The 19100-nt window shown below is 40.7% G+C and overlaps 1 protein-coding gene across 3 annotated transcripts in view; it reads left to right on the top strand.

Moving 5' to 3' along the window:
* The window catches only part of hlcs (holocarboxylase synthetase (biotin-(proprionyl-CoA-carboxylase (ATP-hydrolysing)) ligase)), a 37255-nt gene that overhangs the window by 3429 nt on the left and 14726 nt on the right, over nt 1–19100 (top strand). For all 3 annotated transcript variants that reach the window (XM_034099139.2, XM_034099138.2, XM_034099137.2), the window contains 3 exons: nt 531–1525; nt 5127–5306; nt 13910–14190. In XM_034099139.2, coding sequence (XP_033955030.1) covers nt 531–1525; nt 5127–5306; nt 13910–14190 — 1456 coding nt within the window. The remainder of the gene's footprint in view (nt 1–530; nt 1526–5126; nt 5307–13909; nt 14191–19100) is intronic.

The raw sequence follows: 19100 nt of genomic DNA on the forward strand, positions 1-19100 counted from the left end.
ATTACAATTTACAAAGTACTCATTCGGTTAGAAAAGTAGTAGCAGCAGCAGCAGTGTTAAATACATGAAGTGTAACATGTCGAATTGATTGTGGTAGAAGCTAGAAAATGTGGTCAAATGATATATTGCAGTTACTTACTCTTGGGTCGAGCACCTATTTGGCCCAACACATCTATTACATATTATATTAGATGTACTTTATTGATCCTCAGTTGGGAACTTGTGTTGTTGTTGCAGCAGCAGCAGCATGTAAACAAGGCGTACACATGATTAAAAGAAACAGGAAATATAATATAGTGTACAGTAATGACACAATATAAAATATACAGTTTAAGTCAGAACACACTATAATGGAGTAACCTACTACTACTAAAAGATACGTTCAATATTATGCAAAGTAGTTTCAGATTGTAATGCATTGAGGTAGAGTGTGTGTACAATATGTATACCTAATTATTTATTATTTGTAGCATGTAAAGGTTGTGTAAAGTCACCATACTAGTCACCACATATCTGTAACCTTCCCACAGCTGTCCTGCTCCAAGAATCCACTCTCAGTGAACTGTGGGAGAAGCAGTGTCCAAAGACTGACACTTTCCCCCACACTGGAGGGGGTGCTGCTGAGCGCCGTCCCCCGTCAGACCACCAGCTCCTCCAGTGCCCTAAAGGCAGCCTGCTCCTCCCCCCGGAGGTGAAGAGGAGGCTGGAGGAGCGCCGCGGGTCGGAGCCGCTCAGAGGGAGCAAGGACCTGGGAGTCGCCTGTGACCAGGAGGACCGCTCCCTGGGGAATTATCTCCACATGGAGGGCCACAAGCACCACCTCCACCTGTCCAGCTGCCACGAGTGTTTGGAGCTGGAGAACAGCACCATCCTCTCTGTCAAATACGCCTCAGCCGAGAACATTCCAGACCTTCCTGATGATGACTCAGGCGGGCTCGGGAGTGGAGGTGAGACTTTGGATGATGTGGAGCCCGATGGAGGATTTTCTGGGCTGAGTGACTGTAAAAGCAAACCTCCGAATCTCCTGCTGTACACGGGGGGTTGCCCAAAGCGCTATGAAGCCGTGCGCCAGCTGATATCGGAGTGTGTAGACATGGAAAACTACATAATATATCCCCTCCAACCGCAGCAGGCTCTGAGCGACCCCTGGCTGGAGAACACCAGGCTCCTGGTTCTGGCCGAGGAGGAAGCTCTCACCCCCCAGCTGCAGACCCGTTTTCTCACCTACCTGAGCCAGGGGGGCAGGGTGTTGGGTCTGGCCTCCACCCTGTGCCCTGCAGGCCTGTGTCTGGAGGCCCGGGAGAGGCGGCGGGGGCAGGTGAGCCGGCTGAGCTTCACCCGGGAGGACAGCACGGAGCTGCAGCTCAGCGTGCTGGCCAGCGAGAAGGTCTACATCAGGGACACTCAGGGAGGGGGTGAGGTGGAGCTGTGGGGGGAGCTGAAAGGAGACAGCCCCCATCAGAGGGATATGGTTGTTGTCAGGGTAACCCACGGAGGAGATGGTGGAGAAGCTGTCCTCTGTCAGGTGAGGACCAGGGGAGGGGTACTTTTAAAATGTATTGCATTAATATACTAATGAGTTGTACAAATATATATAGGGCTGACGTTGTTGGAAACCTTAGTGTGAAAAGAAAAAGAGGAACATTATGCAAATGAATCCCGTTACCAAGTTAAGTGTCAAAGTAAATCTGAATTTATGCCAATAATTCAGAAATCCTAAAAACTAAGGTGAGATGTTATAAAAAAGTAAAACACCTCTTATTTCTCTCTCAAGTTTCATGAATGTGTTTATTACAAGTACACCTCCCTTACAAAATACAAGTATTACAAGTTGTAATACTAGTATTTTAAACTTGTGATTAAATGGGATAAGTTAAGCTCACACACACTATTTTATGAACATATCGGTTCCCCGACTGAATGAAAAACAGAACAAATGAACCAAAGAAAGTGAAAAGCAGATTCAGGCAGTGGGCGTATGGATGCAGGGGCCGACAGAACAGTACAGCTCTAAGAGAAGAGATAACATCTGATCCTTTACAACAAACTAAAACTAAAGTATTTAGGTTTAAATCACCAACAGCTTCGTAATATATTGCTCTTAACTCAAATAACACTGTAATCTTCCTATTAATAATCATTTCTATAATAGGTACCAGTCATTTGCCTATATCTTTTTTATGTCACTGTGATATGTTTTACATATCCAGCTTTTCTTCTACCCTAATTACGTATCCCAGTACATATTCCGGTATTACCAAAGCCTGGTAGGACATAGGACACTATTGAAAGTGATGATTGTAGTAGTCAACAGGGATGTTTATGTTACGGTTTCCTTATCTGTTAGTTGCCCTTTTGAACATTTATGCAATCTTATACAACAGCCAAGTCATACATTCTACTTGAACCAAGATATCAAGGTTGTGTGTGACACTTTCCGAGAGGTATTGATTTAACTACATGTTAAATATGAATGCATTATATCAAAGCCTGTTTCTAAAGTGTACCAGCCCATTCACACGCAGTATAGGGAAGTGGAAGAACATTAGAACCACATTTCTATATTTCATAACCCTGGTTATGACAAGTTCCTGTTTCTGCTGAAAAGAGGGGAGTTTGTATTACCACTGTATTACCCTCCACCTGGAAGAAGGGCCTCATTCAGCTGTGAGTGGGACGACAGCCTCGAGAGCAGGGATGGGCAAATGGCGGCCCCCACCTCCTCTTTTTGCGGCCCTCAGATTAATTTATAAACAACGTAATAAAACATTTGTGCTAGTGACTTCTCCGACCGGCCCACCTCGGTGCCGCCAGTAAATACTGCTACTAAATTGTCGGGGGGGAGCGGGCTAGTGACTTATCCGACCGGCCCACATCGTCTGACCGGCCCACTTCAGTACCGGCCCATCGAGATTCGTCCCGACCGTCCCGATGGCCGGTCCGTCACGGACCCTGCCGTGTTATCTATGATTACTATACGCTTTTCATTCATCATTTCAGCGGGAGGGAGGGGGGCGGCGCTGAGGAACAGCAGAGTGCGGGCTGACAGGTGCCTGTGTGGACATTCCCCTTATTGTGGAACAAGGGGAATGCAGAGACTGGCTACACACATGGTGTTTTAGGTTCAAGTTAGACAAGGCAAGGCAAGTTTATTTATATAGCCCCTTTCAGCACCAGGCAATTCAAGGTGCTTTACACAAATGAAAGACATTCAGACAAAGGCATTTAAAATCAGTAAAAGATAATAAAAGAAACATTAAAAGAAAAACAAAAAATGAAAGACATTAAGAAAATGGCATTTAAAATCAGTCATTAAAAAGAAAAGCTAATAAAATAAACATTAAAAGATCAAAGTTACAGTGCAGTCTAAGATATGAATAGTTCAATTATTTCGGTTCTTGATTTTTTATTTATTCACAGAACCTCCCTTTGGAAATCCCAACATTTCCGTCCCGATTGTTCATTTAGACTGATTGTTTTCACCATGTTATGCTACAGGTAGTTAGACAACTCATGTCTGGGTTAGTGGTGGCCAGTACATAAATGATGTGGCCCCCACCACCATCCAAGTTGCCCATCCCTGATCTAGAGTGTAGGGGTCAGTTTGGAATTGGGCCACAGTGTGTGATAAAAGTTTTGCAGAACTGTCTTTGTCAAAATCTCCAGTCCCTCCGAGGACACTTCCAGGTTCCTGTCAGGTTACAGAAGACGATAGTCAGGTGCCCACATGAGTGAAATGTACTTACTCATCTCCTTTTCCTTGCGTAGCTGCAGTTCAGGGATGTTACACATTTTAAACACACTTTTAAAGACTCTACAGCAGGGGAGTCAAACTCAAATACACAGTGGGCCAAAATTAAAAAATGGTACTAGTCGAGGGCCGGACTGGTTCAATGTTTATTGCGAAACTTATTGAAATGAACTTATTGCACATATTAAACCTGGAACTAACAAAGCTTAAATGATTGCCTATAAAAACAACATTAAACATTAAATAATCAGCTGCAGTCAATTCTTATGATTACATTTCCCCACAGGCCAACAACAGCTTCAAAAAAACTATTTCCCTCAAAGAGAAAACCAAACATGCCCTGTTGTCGTGAGAGAGAAAGTGCAGAAGGAAGCATCCATTAAACTCAGGTTGTTGCTCTGTGATGCTAGCTCAGATACTTGGCGTCTCATCTCGGGAGCAAGGTCATCAATGTTTGGGCTCAGGCTCTGAGCGGAGCAGACCCTCAGGATGGAGTGAAGGTGTGCGTGCAATATACCGGCGGGCCAGATCTAATAGTAATTCAACATTATCCTGCGGGCCGAAATTAAATCCACCACGGGCCGTATTTGGCCCCCGGGCCTTGAGTTTGACGTGCTCTAGAGTCTAAGGTACACACTTAATCTTTCTGACTGAGCTGAAGCCTCATAGTTTGCTTCAGTTAAACACTGGCAATACATTAGCACAACATGAGAACTGTGGAATGTAAGGCTGCACAATTTGGAAAAGATAACTAATTGTGATTATTTTGACTGACTTTGACGGATCATTTTTGAAACATTATTCATCTAATCCTTGAAAAATACATTTCAAGATGTGTAGCACATTTTTTATTTTGACTAAGTAGAAGGAAAACTGTTATATTTTCACATATTTTGACCAAATATTGTAATTACCACGATGTGGATATTGCACTAGTCCATATTGTCATTTAGATGTTTCCGGCATCACTAACCTTAGCATCACATTAAGAAGGGACCTCTTAATGACCAGTTTAAACAGGAGGAGTGGTTGCAGCAGGTAAGAACTGTTTCAGTGCACCTGATGATAAATGTGTTGGGGCAGAATGCATCTGATCTGCGCCTGCAGTTAAGTTTACTTTAGTGATACTCATACTACATGTTAGCAGTTGGTGAATATTTATGTGGGTCTGACTTCTTCTGAAGCTGCTCAGAGCAACAGTCCAGTATTCCATTTGAAATGTTGAATTAAGCTGTAAGGGTAACACTTTTTTGGAGTGCTGTTAGCTCTGACTTTGAAACAGATTGTGAGGACATGTCTAAACTGCACTTGTGCATAGAGATGAAATGTATGCTTGCATTGTCCATAGCAACCATTTTTAACTTCCTGTCTGCAGGCACATCTGGAAATTGCTCCTGACTCCCAGAATGTACCACCTGAAGGTTTTGATGAGCTGAAGGTCAGCAATGCGCTGCGTTATGAAGTCCTGACAGAGATCCTCACCTCTCTGGGCCTCAGCTGTGAGCTCAGCCAGACCCCCCCCCCAAGCCCAGTCCACCTGCTGGCCACCTCTCAGGTGAGACCCACCGTGATCGTCTGTCTGTGCTTTGTAGGGCGCTGGGTTAACATGAGGTCAAAGTGACACCAGCGAGGATGACCCTTCTTTCTTTGATTTATTCCAACTAATATACAATATCCATTCTAATATATCAAATATACAAAGGTACAAGAAAACTAAGTTAGTGGAAGCAGACGGGAGAAATCATGGCTTATAAAAAAGAAGCTCGACCGTTAGTTATCCAATGATATTGTTTTTGTGAAAAGACCTCAAATCTTATGGTGCAATAAGTACACACTTATACTCTTAAAACAAGATCACAATACCTATAACCCTATATAATCAGTTTTAAAGATTAGCAACAAGTCATAAGTCTTTTTTTTTATTCTAGAAATACATTTAAATACGAAACAAAGGTCAATATTTGAATTGGTGATTAACATACATTTGTGTAGCCTTTACTTAAAATATTCCTTAACTTTGATTTAAATGATTGATAAATAATTGTTGGCATCATTAATGTAATCCATTTGTCTGTGTCTCTCCTGGATCATTTTCACATCAGGATACAGGCATGAGTGGGAGTGCATGGAGAGAGCTTTTCTGATTCGTTCACAGTATATTATTTTTCAAAAGAATGTATACAATTCATAAAATGTGTTGTTATCTTTACCTTCTTGCTCACATTATCTGCCCTCTCTGAGAACAAATATCTATTCATCCTTCATCTAACCATTTATTTATATACACACACATTCTGAGTAGCAAGTACCACACACACACACGGACGCACACACACACGGACACAGTGAGAACCAGATTGTTTTTATTAAAGTTAATTGTATGAGCGGCACCACCGTTGCCCTGCATGCTTCACACGTGGAAACACTTTTGCTTTCTAAATGTATGCAAATATATGAGCATATATGCAGCAGGCTAACATCAGGGCCGCGCTCAGAGGGCCAACACAAACCAGAGGGCCGTGGATCGGGCTTTGATCAGCTGTCACAGGGAACGACCCAACGAGCACCGGAAAACACGTTCACTTTATCTTAAGACAATGTCTATGGAGATATGTTATAGACATCTCCTGTGTCTGTAAAGATAAAAGACACAAGAGACCTTTGATTTAGCCAACTTTTCTAACACAGCTGATTTGGCAGAGACTACTTGGCAGATATTTTAGTTTTAAATGGTGGTCTATTTTGATGGAAAAAGCCTATCCGAGATGCAGGTTGGCAGGTGGGACCAGAAGAACTCTGCGGGGGCTGGTCTTAGGTTTTGTTCACACTTCCATACCTGTATTGAAAAGAAAGTGCCTCTCATCTCATTAATAAATAGCTCAACAGATATGTCCTAATGATACAAAAAAGTCATTTGAATTGAATTGGTGTCATATACTGTTTCATTTCGATACGATTATAAGATTGAGAGTTTATCAGGAATGGTTCTGTCTAAATGTCCCCTCTGCGGGACGATTAAAGGTCTTCTGATTCTGATCAAGGTTGTTTTTTAAGGATGAATGTACCGCAGAATGACCACTAGGGGGAGTTGGAGCTCCAGGTGTCGCTATAACAAGAATCCAGCATCTCTGGTCACATGGCCCCGCTGGCATCAGTGAAGTGAGAGATCCCATTCCTCCTTAGAAAACCTAAGAAAACTAAATAGTATAACGTTAGATTTGGTCGAAGTAGTATTGTAGTTTCTTTTTTCTTCATTGTTGTATATTTGGATTGCTGTGTGACCTTTGACCCCGCTGCCCCAGCCACTTCCCGGCCGTGTCCCAACAAGAAGCAGGCTTATGGTAATTTGGGCCTGCAGAATTGTTTCCAGATTGTTGTGAGGGGAGCTGGTAGCAGTGTCTTCAACATGTCTCTGCTCCGAGTGAGTTACACGGCACAACGCTTTGACTAGACCGAAAGTTGGCGGCTTGATTTGTCCCTCAATATTGTAGTGTAGAGTCGCTAAAGCACGGAGCCGGAGGTTTCCAGGAGTGATGTTCTCCGGAATTACTACTTGTCTCAGCAGGCTACCAGAATAAGTCGGATTTGACAGATTCCTTCCGATCCATGTGTGAAAAATAAGTAATATTCTCACCTCGACTTTGAAATGAATGTATCTGAAGACCTGAAATCTAATCTCTATAATATGTTCTGTTTTGATTTGTTTGAATATATATATATTTGTCAAATTAATATCTGTGGGGTTTGAAAGGTTAGGTGGATAAACATGTGAATGTTAAATTGGGCTCTAAGAAATAATGCACCTAAAAAAGAGAATCACTTTTTCAACACTTAGTAGACAAAACATTTTCAAATAATCCACAGAATATAATACAACAATATAACACTATATATATATATATATATACTAGATTCCACACACAGACAGACTGTGTCCCATATGCTTACATTCACGGGCAATATTATGGGATCATTTAAGCTTTCTACATATATCACCATCGGATTTAAAATACTTTTTTATTCTGGAGGAAATGAGGTTCGACAGTTGCTCCATTTTAAAATAAATATTTTAAAATGTAGAACGAAACTATATACATACAGTTAAAGTAAAAATGTGCAATTAGATCAAATAAAATAATGATATTTATATAAACCCTAGAAGACAAAGTAAAATGTCCAATAAAAGATAAATACAATAAAATATATATATTTTTATTACCATAATAAGTTGTTGTAAAAATGAGCACACTACAATATTGAACTTGTATATTACAATCTTTACAGTGGTTTATTTGTAATAAATATATATTAATTATGAATTGCACATAATAATATGTAAAACAGGCAGATGATAAGAATGAGATCCTATACAATACCATGTATAATTCAAATGGACCATTAACATAATATGCATACATGTCACCTCTGTCATTTAAAGGAGAGAGACGTGGGTCAGTTGTGTGTGTTCCAGCCGTGTGTTGCCGGTCTCACCCCCGCAGGACCACGCAGCAGCTGTAGGGCTGACACTCTGCTAGTAGCAGGACTCTCTGCAGGTGATGAAAGCCGTCTCAAACGCACACTAATGTGTTCAGTGTGCTGGTGATCTGCGCGGCTGACTTCCATCTCTGCTCAGTGGGTGTTCCTGTTCTCAGCCATGAGCTGGTAAATCCCCGTTTCCCTCTGTCTGGAAATGAAGTGGCTTCTCCAGTTAAATAGAATCAGGACTGAAATGGATTTGCCAAAGACCCCCATTTATTTTTTAGTTTGACTATTATAGGATTCACAAGTTTGTGCAGAGGCTTAATGTGTGTCAAAGCTTGTTGGAGTTGATGGACTGTTATTTCCCTTAGTCACTGTTATCTACAGGCAGTCAGATGTGTTGGAGCTTTCCTATTGAAACCCAGTGTGTATGTAATGTGTGGGCCTACTATCAGGCTGTCATTAATGTAATTGGACCAATGAAAATCGCCACCATTCTTTAAAGCGTCCAACCCCCACCCCCACCCAAGCAAAGAGCACCGAGAGTGGTGCCGACATGAGACCTACATTTAAATCTGTTAACACAAGCTGTAAAGATGTGTTCTGTTCTACTACTTAAAACACCTCCGTAAATACCCCACTGGAGAGCTTCCGGAGCTTATACGTGTCATCAAAAACAGCGGTTGATAAAAGGGTTGCTATTTGAGAGTACTTAACGTTTGCTAAATCTTTAGCTTAGCGGTGGTGATGTGCAGCCTTGCAGATGTTAGTGTACTTGCAGGAAAAAAAAATGCAATACCACTATTCATACAAATAAATATGAATAATTAAAATAAAAAGCACAATTCAGTTGAGAGTAACATTCTCATTAGTTCATATGTTAGAACAGTTCCTTTTATTAAGCCAGCTGTATCTTTGAATTTCCAAAACGTTATAATGTTGTGGCTCTTGTGTGTGTTCTGTATCCGATGCTCTACATTCTCTCCAGATTTTGTATTTACTCAGAATCTTAGGCGTGATAAAAAAAAAAAGTCGATCACATTTTTTCGAATAGAATTCCTTCGATATTAATGAATTGGTGGAGGGTTGATTTTTGTACATGTTTTATTTTGGTCCATTATTAAGCAACTTTAGATATAATAATAATAACTTGCTTTTGTATGAATACCAATTTTGTTTGTATTAATTCAGATTTTAATCATACAATTTGGCAGTTCCTCTGCATCCCACTAGATCAGGGGGGTCCAAACTTTTTTCACCGAGTGCCACATATAGAAAAATATACGAAGGGATGGGCCACTCACGAGAGGTGAGGTTTATTGCCTCATAAGTTCAGTTATAAGTTAGCAAAATCAGTCAAATGTAGGTCAATGATGCTTGTGAGTGTTGGCAGCTTATCCCTCAGATTGATTATAATAAGGAGAAATAGGAAGGGTATATTTCAAACTTGTTGTGTAAATAAGTAATTGGGCTTTTTTCTTATCAACTAAGATATGTTAGAAACTTGAATTGACTGAATTTGTTTGAAAAGTGGTCTTATTAACACATGAATACTATTGCTACCGTGTAATATATTTTTACATTTATATTTACGGAGTACAATATAAGACGAGCACAAGTTTCATTTGTGGGCCATATTCCATTATACTTTTTTAATTTGCTGAGGGCCGATTCAAAATGGTCCGCGGGCCGCATTTGGCCCCCGGGCCGTAGTTTGACTTTGGACACCCCTGCACTAGACGGTCATCCCACAGGGTGAGAACAGCTGCCTTACAAAGCAAAGAGCAAGAATATTTAATGGAATATTGTATTTTTAGTTGCGTTCAATTTCTTCAGGTCTCCATTGAGTTACACTTTGACTTTCAGTGTAACTGCAGGTGTGTGAAAACCTTTGTCTTTAGATCATGGTACCGTGTGTGGTTCTATTCAACTGGCTTTGTGAATTAGTGGCTCAGATGTGAGACTTGAGACATTGGTTTTATATCAAATGAATTTAATCCAACAATATTTCTTGTCTCCATGTGTTACTTACATTTTAATATTTACTAGAATGAAATTAACCAAAATGATGAGATTTCCTAATGTGACTTTAATTTAGGATAAGAATTTATATCGGTAGGCAACCTTGCAGAGGGGTGCTCCGAGAATAACCTACTGCTCTGTCAGGAAAACCAAGTCGTAAAAGTTTAATTTTAGAAGAAAGGGTAGACTCCTCGGTCAAATGTCCTTGTTAGTTCTATCTTATTTACCTGATCCCTTTTATTTAGTAAAGAGTTAATCTAGAGATTTTAGTGTTTTTTAGTCAAAGAAAACTGTCTTTACTCTTAAGACGTTTTAGTCTTTTAAATAAACAAGACCAATTATCATCTTGATTCTCTGCAGACTTGTAGCTGTCTGTACTCAGAGTCCACCTGATAGCTCTTTGTGCTTCCGAAGTAGTGCTGACATGGCACGCGCCCTGACAAAACTACACACACACACACACACACACACACACACACACACACACACACACACACACACACACACACACACACACACACACACACACACACACACACACACACACACACACACACACACACACACACACACACACACACACTGAGGGGAGCAGTTTGAGGTTCAGTATCTTGCCCAGGGACACTTCTACTCCAACATGAATTTAGAACACTTTACATTAGTAGAGTTGATGTCCGCGGGTTTGCTGCTTCTGCTGTCACACATATAGTAAGTTAAGTCAAACAATCCATGTCAAGATGTTTGACAGTGATGCTCAGCCAATCATGTGACAGGGTTTGATGAGAGTCCATGGCTCATCTAAACTATCATACTCTGTGCAAACCATATCCTGTTGGGAGCAGGACTTCACGTTAATGTTAAATTAACTCAATCAACTTGTGTTTATGTTACACTATTTCACAATGCTTTTCATTATTACCTCACATGCATGGGAGTTCATACCAGTAGAGTCAAGTCTAATAAGAGAGTGAAGGTAGTCCATAACAATATAATATATTCACCATAGAAAGAAGATCGTAAACATTAAGACAACATGTGCAGTGTGTGTAAGGACACAGGAGAGAAACCTGATAAATGTGAAGTGACTGGAACACACTGGGCCTGCTGCCTAATTATACCATGTCATTGATTAGCCACACACGCTCTGTAACTCATCCTGCACATTTATTTCAAACAGAACTTTCATCAAATAAATTCAAACTCATATCTTGCAATCTCAATCAGAAAAGTCTCTAAAAGCTTGGATTGAGGCTGCGGCCCCACGAGGACGAAAACGGCTAAACGCATAGGATTAACGCAAACGCAATCGCAAACAAGCTTCCGTCCACACGCAATAGTTATCCGGATAGTGTCTGCCCACACGAGACCGCTCCGTTTAGCTCCAACCGCTGGAGAAGCTGCAGTACATGCAGGAGCCTCTACGTGGCGCTGTAACTTCCTCCACAAAAGCAGCGAAGAAGCATGGTTGTCATGGTTGCCCTTCTGTTTATTCTCCGCGATGGGGGCCGAGGGAACCGGGCAGAGTTTTTCGCCAGTCAGCGTGTATTAAAGTTGAAATCTTCCGGACAAAATGATAAAAGTGCCGGTCAAAGGTCTTCTTTGTTATTTATTGAGCTTTAAAACAAATGAATAACGACTCTATATAATATAATGATAAAATACACGGAGCCTCTCTTTTTCCTCCCTCTCTTCAGACAGCGTCAGCGTCTGTCTCAGACAGCAGCTCATCCAGTAATCAGTGACCCGGCCGACTGTAAAAATAAACATATCTATAACTAGTTTAGGGAGTTTGAGAGGTAATTAAAATCGCTAAGGGTGATGATCTGACTTGAAGTGTGTGTTTTGCTGCAGCGGGAGGAGCTGCAGGTGAGCAGAGCTGCGTGTCTCCGTCCTGTCAGATTAGACTTCACTCGCGAGAGAAAGATAAATAATCTGAATTCAGGGTGCAGTTTACTTTGACGTGGGGGTGAGCAGCAGAGGTGGGGAGAGGCGGGGCTATTGCCTCATCATTATTGCTGTAGATGTTGCACAAACAACTGTAGCATGGTCAATAGCGTCCGGAGCACGATAGCAACTCTGCGATCCGCCATTGTTGTTGTTGTTGGTGGCGAAACACTTCAGCACTGGCGCGGGGTAAGCGGAGGTGAGCAGAAGAGGTGGGGAGAGGCGGGGCTATTGCGCAATCACTATCAGTGATCTGAAAATGTCCGTATAGGGCGCACACACGGAGCTGTTTGACCCCCCAGAGAGTGGCGTATGCATTTCTATCCACCTTGGGACCCGTTGTCGTTTCCTCAGTCGTTTAGTGTCGTATTCGGTCGTCCTCGTGTGGCCGCAGCCTGAAATGGTGCACATTACAAATACAATATATGTCTGCGGTTTTACAACATGATTATTTGGCCGAGTAATGGCGGTAACAATCATATTTAAGTGGTAGCATGCATTTACAATAATGCTACTGGCTGTGGTGACGAAATCCAAAAATAATATTTCCATCCAGCGCTTTGTTTACTGTGGGTCAAAATAATGCGCTTTGAAGTGCAGTCGACACGTTGGATGCAATCCGAATGATCTAACGCAGCCCCTCGTCCTCCACAATGTTTAGCTGTAGCCACCCATTTAGCCATCGCTGTTGTTGTCCAGGCGTCTCCCCGGCAAACTTTCAAGCGTGGTCTGCCGCAAGCGAGCGGCAGGAGCGGGGCTGTCAGCATCAGCTGTGTGCTTGGCTTGCTGTTTAAAACGCAATTTTTTGTATCCATATCTCTCGCTAGAATCTCCCACCATCCAACAACAACAATGTCAAGCCTTTGGGCTCTGAAACTACGGGGCGGGCTGAGGACAAATACACATGCGTTAATCGCACGTTAAAAATAATTAGTGGCGTTATTCTTTTTGCGTTAACACGTTATTAATGCGTTAACTTGACAGCCCTAATATTTTTATATATATTCACCGTTATATTTTTAGTGACATCACTATGTAACAATCCCGCTTCAGTTGGCATGCACTCCAACACATTGTACATCATAGCCTAAGGGGCGGGACATCTCTAAGCGGTTGCCCAATCACAACAGAGCCGGCCAGCTAACCAATCAGAGCAGACTCGGTTCTGGTTTCAGACAGAGGGTGAAAAGATTTAAAAATGTTGCTAAAAATTATATCTGTGGCACAAGTTGATGATACTCACATGTTTTGTTTAGCAGAATGATCTACAAATATTAACACCACTTTTATGAAATATCCATAATTAAAAAGCTAACTTTAGGGTATACAAAGACCACATCACTGTCACATGGCTGCCCATCACCACCGCTAAGCTAACTAACTGCGGCTAATGTTTGGCATAATGACATTTAGTAGTCTCATTCAGTCACTTGTTAGCAACCTCCGTTTAAAACACATAGACGCTCGGACATTCAGCAGTGGGGTATTTACTGACGGATTTTATGCCGTAGAACAAAACTTGAAAATCTCTTAAACTTGTGTTATCCACAAACTTTATTACAGGGATCTAACCAACAATAGCTCAACAAATCTGACAAGCTATGTCTATTTACATAACAGAAATGTCAAGTTTGGATCTGGCTTTGTAAAGAAATAGCTTCAATATTTTTTAATAAAAGAAATACCTGATTTTATTTTGGTCTCTTCCTACAGGAGGCCAAGGCCAGCTTTGTGAATTGGCTGCAGACACGTGCGGACCAGAAGGGTCTCCTTAAATCATCCAACGCCTCCCTAAAGATGGTGTCCTGCTCTGAGCTCCAGGATGCTCCTTCGCTGCCTGATGGCTCTCTGGCCCTGGTCACCAACTCTTCAGAGGCCCAGAGCTGGCCTCAGTTCAGTATGGAGACCTACAGTAAGAACCTGAAGAGCAGCGTGCTGGGACACACCCTGCTGTACGCCGAGGTCGCCACGTCCACCATGGACCTGCTACAAGGGTAACGCATGTTCCTCTGAGCCTGTTTAATGTTTGAAACTTACTCTAAGGCTGGCAGCAGCATTTTCTCACACGCAACATTGAAGCTTACTGACCTAAAGACATACAACATTTGCACAGGCTACCCAGCTGTAATTTTATACTTCGCCTTAAAGCACAAAACCCTGCAGCTATTTCTGCCTACTTGCAATCGGTATTACCTATAATCAGAGACCCCAACGTTCAGATGATATTTGATGGTATTATGTGCTCACAGATGCTTAATGGACTTTGAGCACACATATCACCCACTGTTGTGTGGTCAGGATGCCAAAGGTTTTCAAAGGGTCACAGTTACAGGCGTATTGTGACCCAGATGAAGATGTGTGTAAATGTAAGCTGTATTTACATCACATCATTGGTTGTCACTAGGACTGGCTATCATAACAATCAATGCCTTGACCTTAACATTAGCCTCCTCTTTCACGAAAGACCCCATACTGTAACCATTTTGTCTGGAAGATTAAAGGGACATATTTAGTTTTATAACTTCACACAATTACTTAAAAAACGTATGCCTTCAGTTTTTAAGAGTTTGTAAATTGCACTTCCATAATTACCTTTATTTTAATACTATCTCCACGTCTACGCATTATCTGCTTTGTGTTGATGTCTTTTAAAACCCAGAAATCTTCTTTGATAGGAAAATGACCTTGAAGAGATCTAACTTAGCATCTAACTCCACATAATGTGTGACTGCCAACAGGGGTGGCTTGGATCTCCCAACAATGCATCAATGTAAAACAGTTCCTCTTAACAGAAGCTACACAGCAAGGTTAGGTATACAAAAAAGCAATATAAAAGAATAAGACTAAAGCTTAGAGATATAATATCTTGTTTTACACATGACACTCTGGGCCAGCGGCTGGCATGTGAATTTTAGACTAGTGCATTATTATTTCTCTCTTAGTTTATGTGCATGGGTCAGGTTGCTCTGTGTATCTTCACAGCTGAGTTACTGTTGTCAAAAGCTTCTCATGTTTAAAACCATCCACTACTCTTTGAATAGAAATAGTTTGTTTCATAATTTCAGTAAATTACCCTGAAGACATAAAATCAAGTTACAAATTAGATCCTGGTTAACACTGATGCAGGTGAGTGGCGGATGCTGGTTCTGCTTTACCTTAGTGGGTTGCTTGTGACATAGTAGATCATAATATTATTATTATTGAACGATTGAAACAATTAGTTGGTATCTCAGGGTCAGCTCTCGAGTGGTTATCTTCATAATGTTTAAACAGAACATTTGATGTGTCTGTTGATAGCGTTACTTCCTTTAGCATTATCCATGTGTGGGGTGCCACAGGGCTCCATTCTAGGACCATGTTTTCTCTATTTGTATTCCTTTTCAGCCTCATTTTCAAATAGCATGATGTTTTATTTCATTTTATAACAAATGTTTGACATTAAGGTGACAAAACAAACTTCCTTCTCGGTGTAGGTAGTCTCACATCCTACAGGTGGATGCTGGGGTCGAGATGGTGCTATTGAATTGCTAGCAGCCATAGTCAGCGTGCGTATGCGTGCGTGTGAGTGCTGGGAGGTTGGGCAGGCTGGAACTAATTTAATGCCTAAGTGACCTCACTGCAGCAAAGGCAACTTGGACCTAATAGACTTCTTTGTCTGCACCCACATGTGAGTAAAAGTGGCTGTTGAGCGGGTCGATCTGGCAGCAGGTGGGAGCAATTAAAACTGTCATAAAGTTTGAAAAATGGATTGTGGAGCAGCACTGAGCTGATTGGAACAGACAGTGTTGTCATTAAGGTTATACAAAAACTAATGCTGGGTGAATGAGCAGGCCATACAACCCCAAACCTGTTGCCACAGTTTGATTTCACTGCTAATGTTTGAGTTTCCAGATGTCCCTCTGGAGCGGCCTTGATTAATGTTATTATTAAGGAATGTCTGTTTTATTTCTTCAAGCATTTCTAAGTAAGTATTCAGTTTGATACTCAATATGTTGGAGACAATCCATCTTTCTGGTAGAATTGACACTTTCTAACAGTATTATAGGAATGCTAGTGGGAATTAACATTTACTTTTTGTTTGGTGACGACTGATTCTTTGCTTTTACAGCATTTGGCAGTCTGAAATTAACTTGGATATATTCAAGCACGCTGAATAAGAATCACTTGCACACACGCTTCATTGCCTGATCTAGTATTATGGAAGTGTGACTAATATTAGAATGTCAGAATGTCTGGGCCTCCCCTGCTACAATTTTGACAATTATTTTCTTCTTGGTCTCTTGCAAGTCCCCCAACTTTTTTGATTTATCATTTTAATTTGCTGGTGTATACCTTAAAGTGTAATTTTTTCTCACCTGATTTTGATTACATTTGAGTCAGTCTTAAATGTTAAGTTGTATTTTAGTAGAGCTACTTTCTACAGAAGAGTGTCAAAAGGTGCATAATTAAACAGAAAATATGCAACAGACACAAAAAAAAGCTTGGACTAGAGTAAAAACACCATGTAAACGAATAATAATGAAAGTCTGAAGGGGTCTGAGCTTCTTTTTTAAAAGTGTCCAAGGTGTCAAAGATCTTCATTGAAAAAGGAAAGGGTTCCAAAGTTTAGGAGCCAAAGCTTTCCTTTGACATTTATGCCTGAGGCCAGGAACAACAAACAAACCCTGATCAGACGACCTGCTGCTGACACAGGGCTGCAGTGAGCTCACATTTAGGCAGGTGTCTGACCATTCAGAGCTCTGTATGTTATCACAAAAACAATCAAATGAATTCCGAATTGGATAGAGAGACATTGAAATGAAATGAAGATTGGTGTCGCATTAGACCCTTTTTATGACCGGCCCAAAAACAGAAAGATGAGCAGAATTGTTTAACCACTTGAGAGAGATGTTTTGTTAAGGGTGGTGAAGAATTTGAACAGAAGGACTTCAACGCGTGAATAATCATCTTTCTGTCAGATTGAGATGCCTTCGCTATGTTTCTCATTTTCTGTGGTAATGGTAGTGTTCCTATATACCACTAATGGTGATAACAATGTTGTTAAAACAATTTTAAATTGAACATGGCTGTTCAGAAAGGGCCAGATGTGCAGCCTTTTGATCAAATTGAATTGACTTCAAATTTGAAAAAATTCGGGTTGTGTCTAAAAAGGTGGCCTTGTTGCCTGTCATCATGATTATTAAGAGGATGAATTAATCTGCAGTTTGCAATTTCAAATATAAAGATAATACTAAATACACAAAACAACTCTCATCACATAGGCCTACACCATTTTCCGCTAGAAATGTATGTCGGAATCAAATAGATAACTTAAAAGAAAATTGTGAACAATGTAAAATACGGTTCAATGAAGGTGTCAGTGGTTACACAGGTGAGGCACTTGGCTTAAAATGAATAGCATCTCATTTAAAAAAAAAAGATTAAATTGTTAATCAAATAAGAAAATAGTCAAACAGATGATGAATTCAGAGGAGTCTGTTATTAGAGTCCTTTGAATTGACAATGACTGTGGCTTTTCTTCTATCTGGGGTATAAATAAAGGATTGCGAGGGCTAATAGGCAGAGAGGGAATTGGTTTGAAGCGAAGTGCCTGCAGGTCAGTGCTGGCTGAGATGGAGGAGCTGATGAAACTCAGGTTCAGTCACTTGAGTGCTGAGGCTTGAAGCTGAGGCTCAATGGCTGGCAGGCGGAGTGTTTGTCCAGGGTATTAAGGCTTTGTTTGGCAGGGAGCGGCTAATAATAGCCAGTCCTGAGACACAGGACAGTGTTCTCACAAGGTCACACCCAGCTGAAATCTCAATGCTTTTAGTGAGCAGCTTCACACTCTGCAGCCCTTCAGATGCACATGTCCCTGTTACCAGAAAACAGCTAGTGCAGGGTATCCATTATAGTGAGGGTGTTTCAGTGTAGTGTCAAATGTTTCATATGTTTTTTAGAGAATAGTTTGCCTTTCTGGGCAGTGCTCTTGTTCGTTATCAGTGTAGTTACATGAGAAGATTGATATAACCTCTCCATTTGAGACAAGGCTACAGCTAACAGCTAGCTTAGCTTAGCATAAAAACGGAGAAACGCTAGCTTCGCTCTGTCCAACAGCCCGAAATATCACCTACAAACACCATTCAAGCTGACCTATTATCACTTCTTTTGTTTTTTATCTTTCAAGAAACTGAAGCGTAAAAAGGGACACAGTCTGTTGAACAAAATCTTTAAGCCCACTAAATGTGTGTCTAATTCATGTTTCTTTCTGTTTCCTGTTATACTAATATTGGTAATGTATGTATGCAGTACTGAGAAGGCCTTTTGTTACACCAAAGGTTTGAACTTATTTTCCTAATTTTTCTCAAATGACATACACATCAGTCAGTCAGGTATCAAACCACATGACTTTTTAGTACTAAATGAAATGCTTTAGTTGCAACACAACACATATCAAAAAGTGTTGAATAATGAAAGTCATGATCAAATGATTGCTTAGATTCGGGTAGGTAAAGTGATCTGCTTTTATTTTGGCAACATTCAAAACGTTAAATGTTTTGCTTCTTCAATTCAATAAAAAAAAAGATTCTCTAAGCAAGGCAAGCAAAACGACAATAATGATAACCAAACTTGGCATCGGAATTATGGTTAACGTCTTTAAGTACATAAAACACACATGCAGTATAAATTGTTGTTTATTCCAAATGTAAGAAATAACAACAGGGCAGTTTTTATTGCTTTTCTTATTAATAGAGAATGATACATTTATGTTTTACTAAAATGCATATGTAGTAGAGATTAAAATTGTGTTTTCAGTCAGACCGCTCTTACTGCTATATTTACATATTTTATAGATTCCCAGAAAAATTACATTACCACACAACTTCTTAGAGTCCAATAATTGTGTCTTAAAGAAGCTGATAGTATG

Source organism: Pseudochaenichthys georgianus, chromosome 14 (assembly GCF_902827115.2).
Source record: "Pseudochaenichthys georgianus chromosome 14, fPseGeo1.2, whole genome shotgun sequence".
Classification (NCBI taxonomy): Eukaryota; Metazoa; Chordata; class Actinopteri; order Perciformes; family Channichthyidae; genus Pseudochaenichthys; species Pseudochaenichthys georgianus.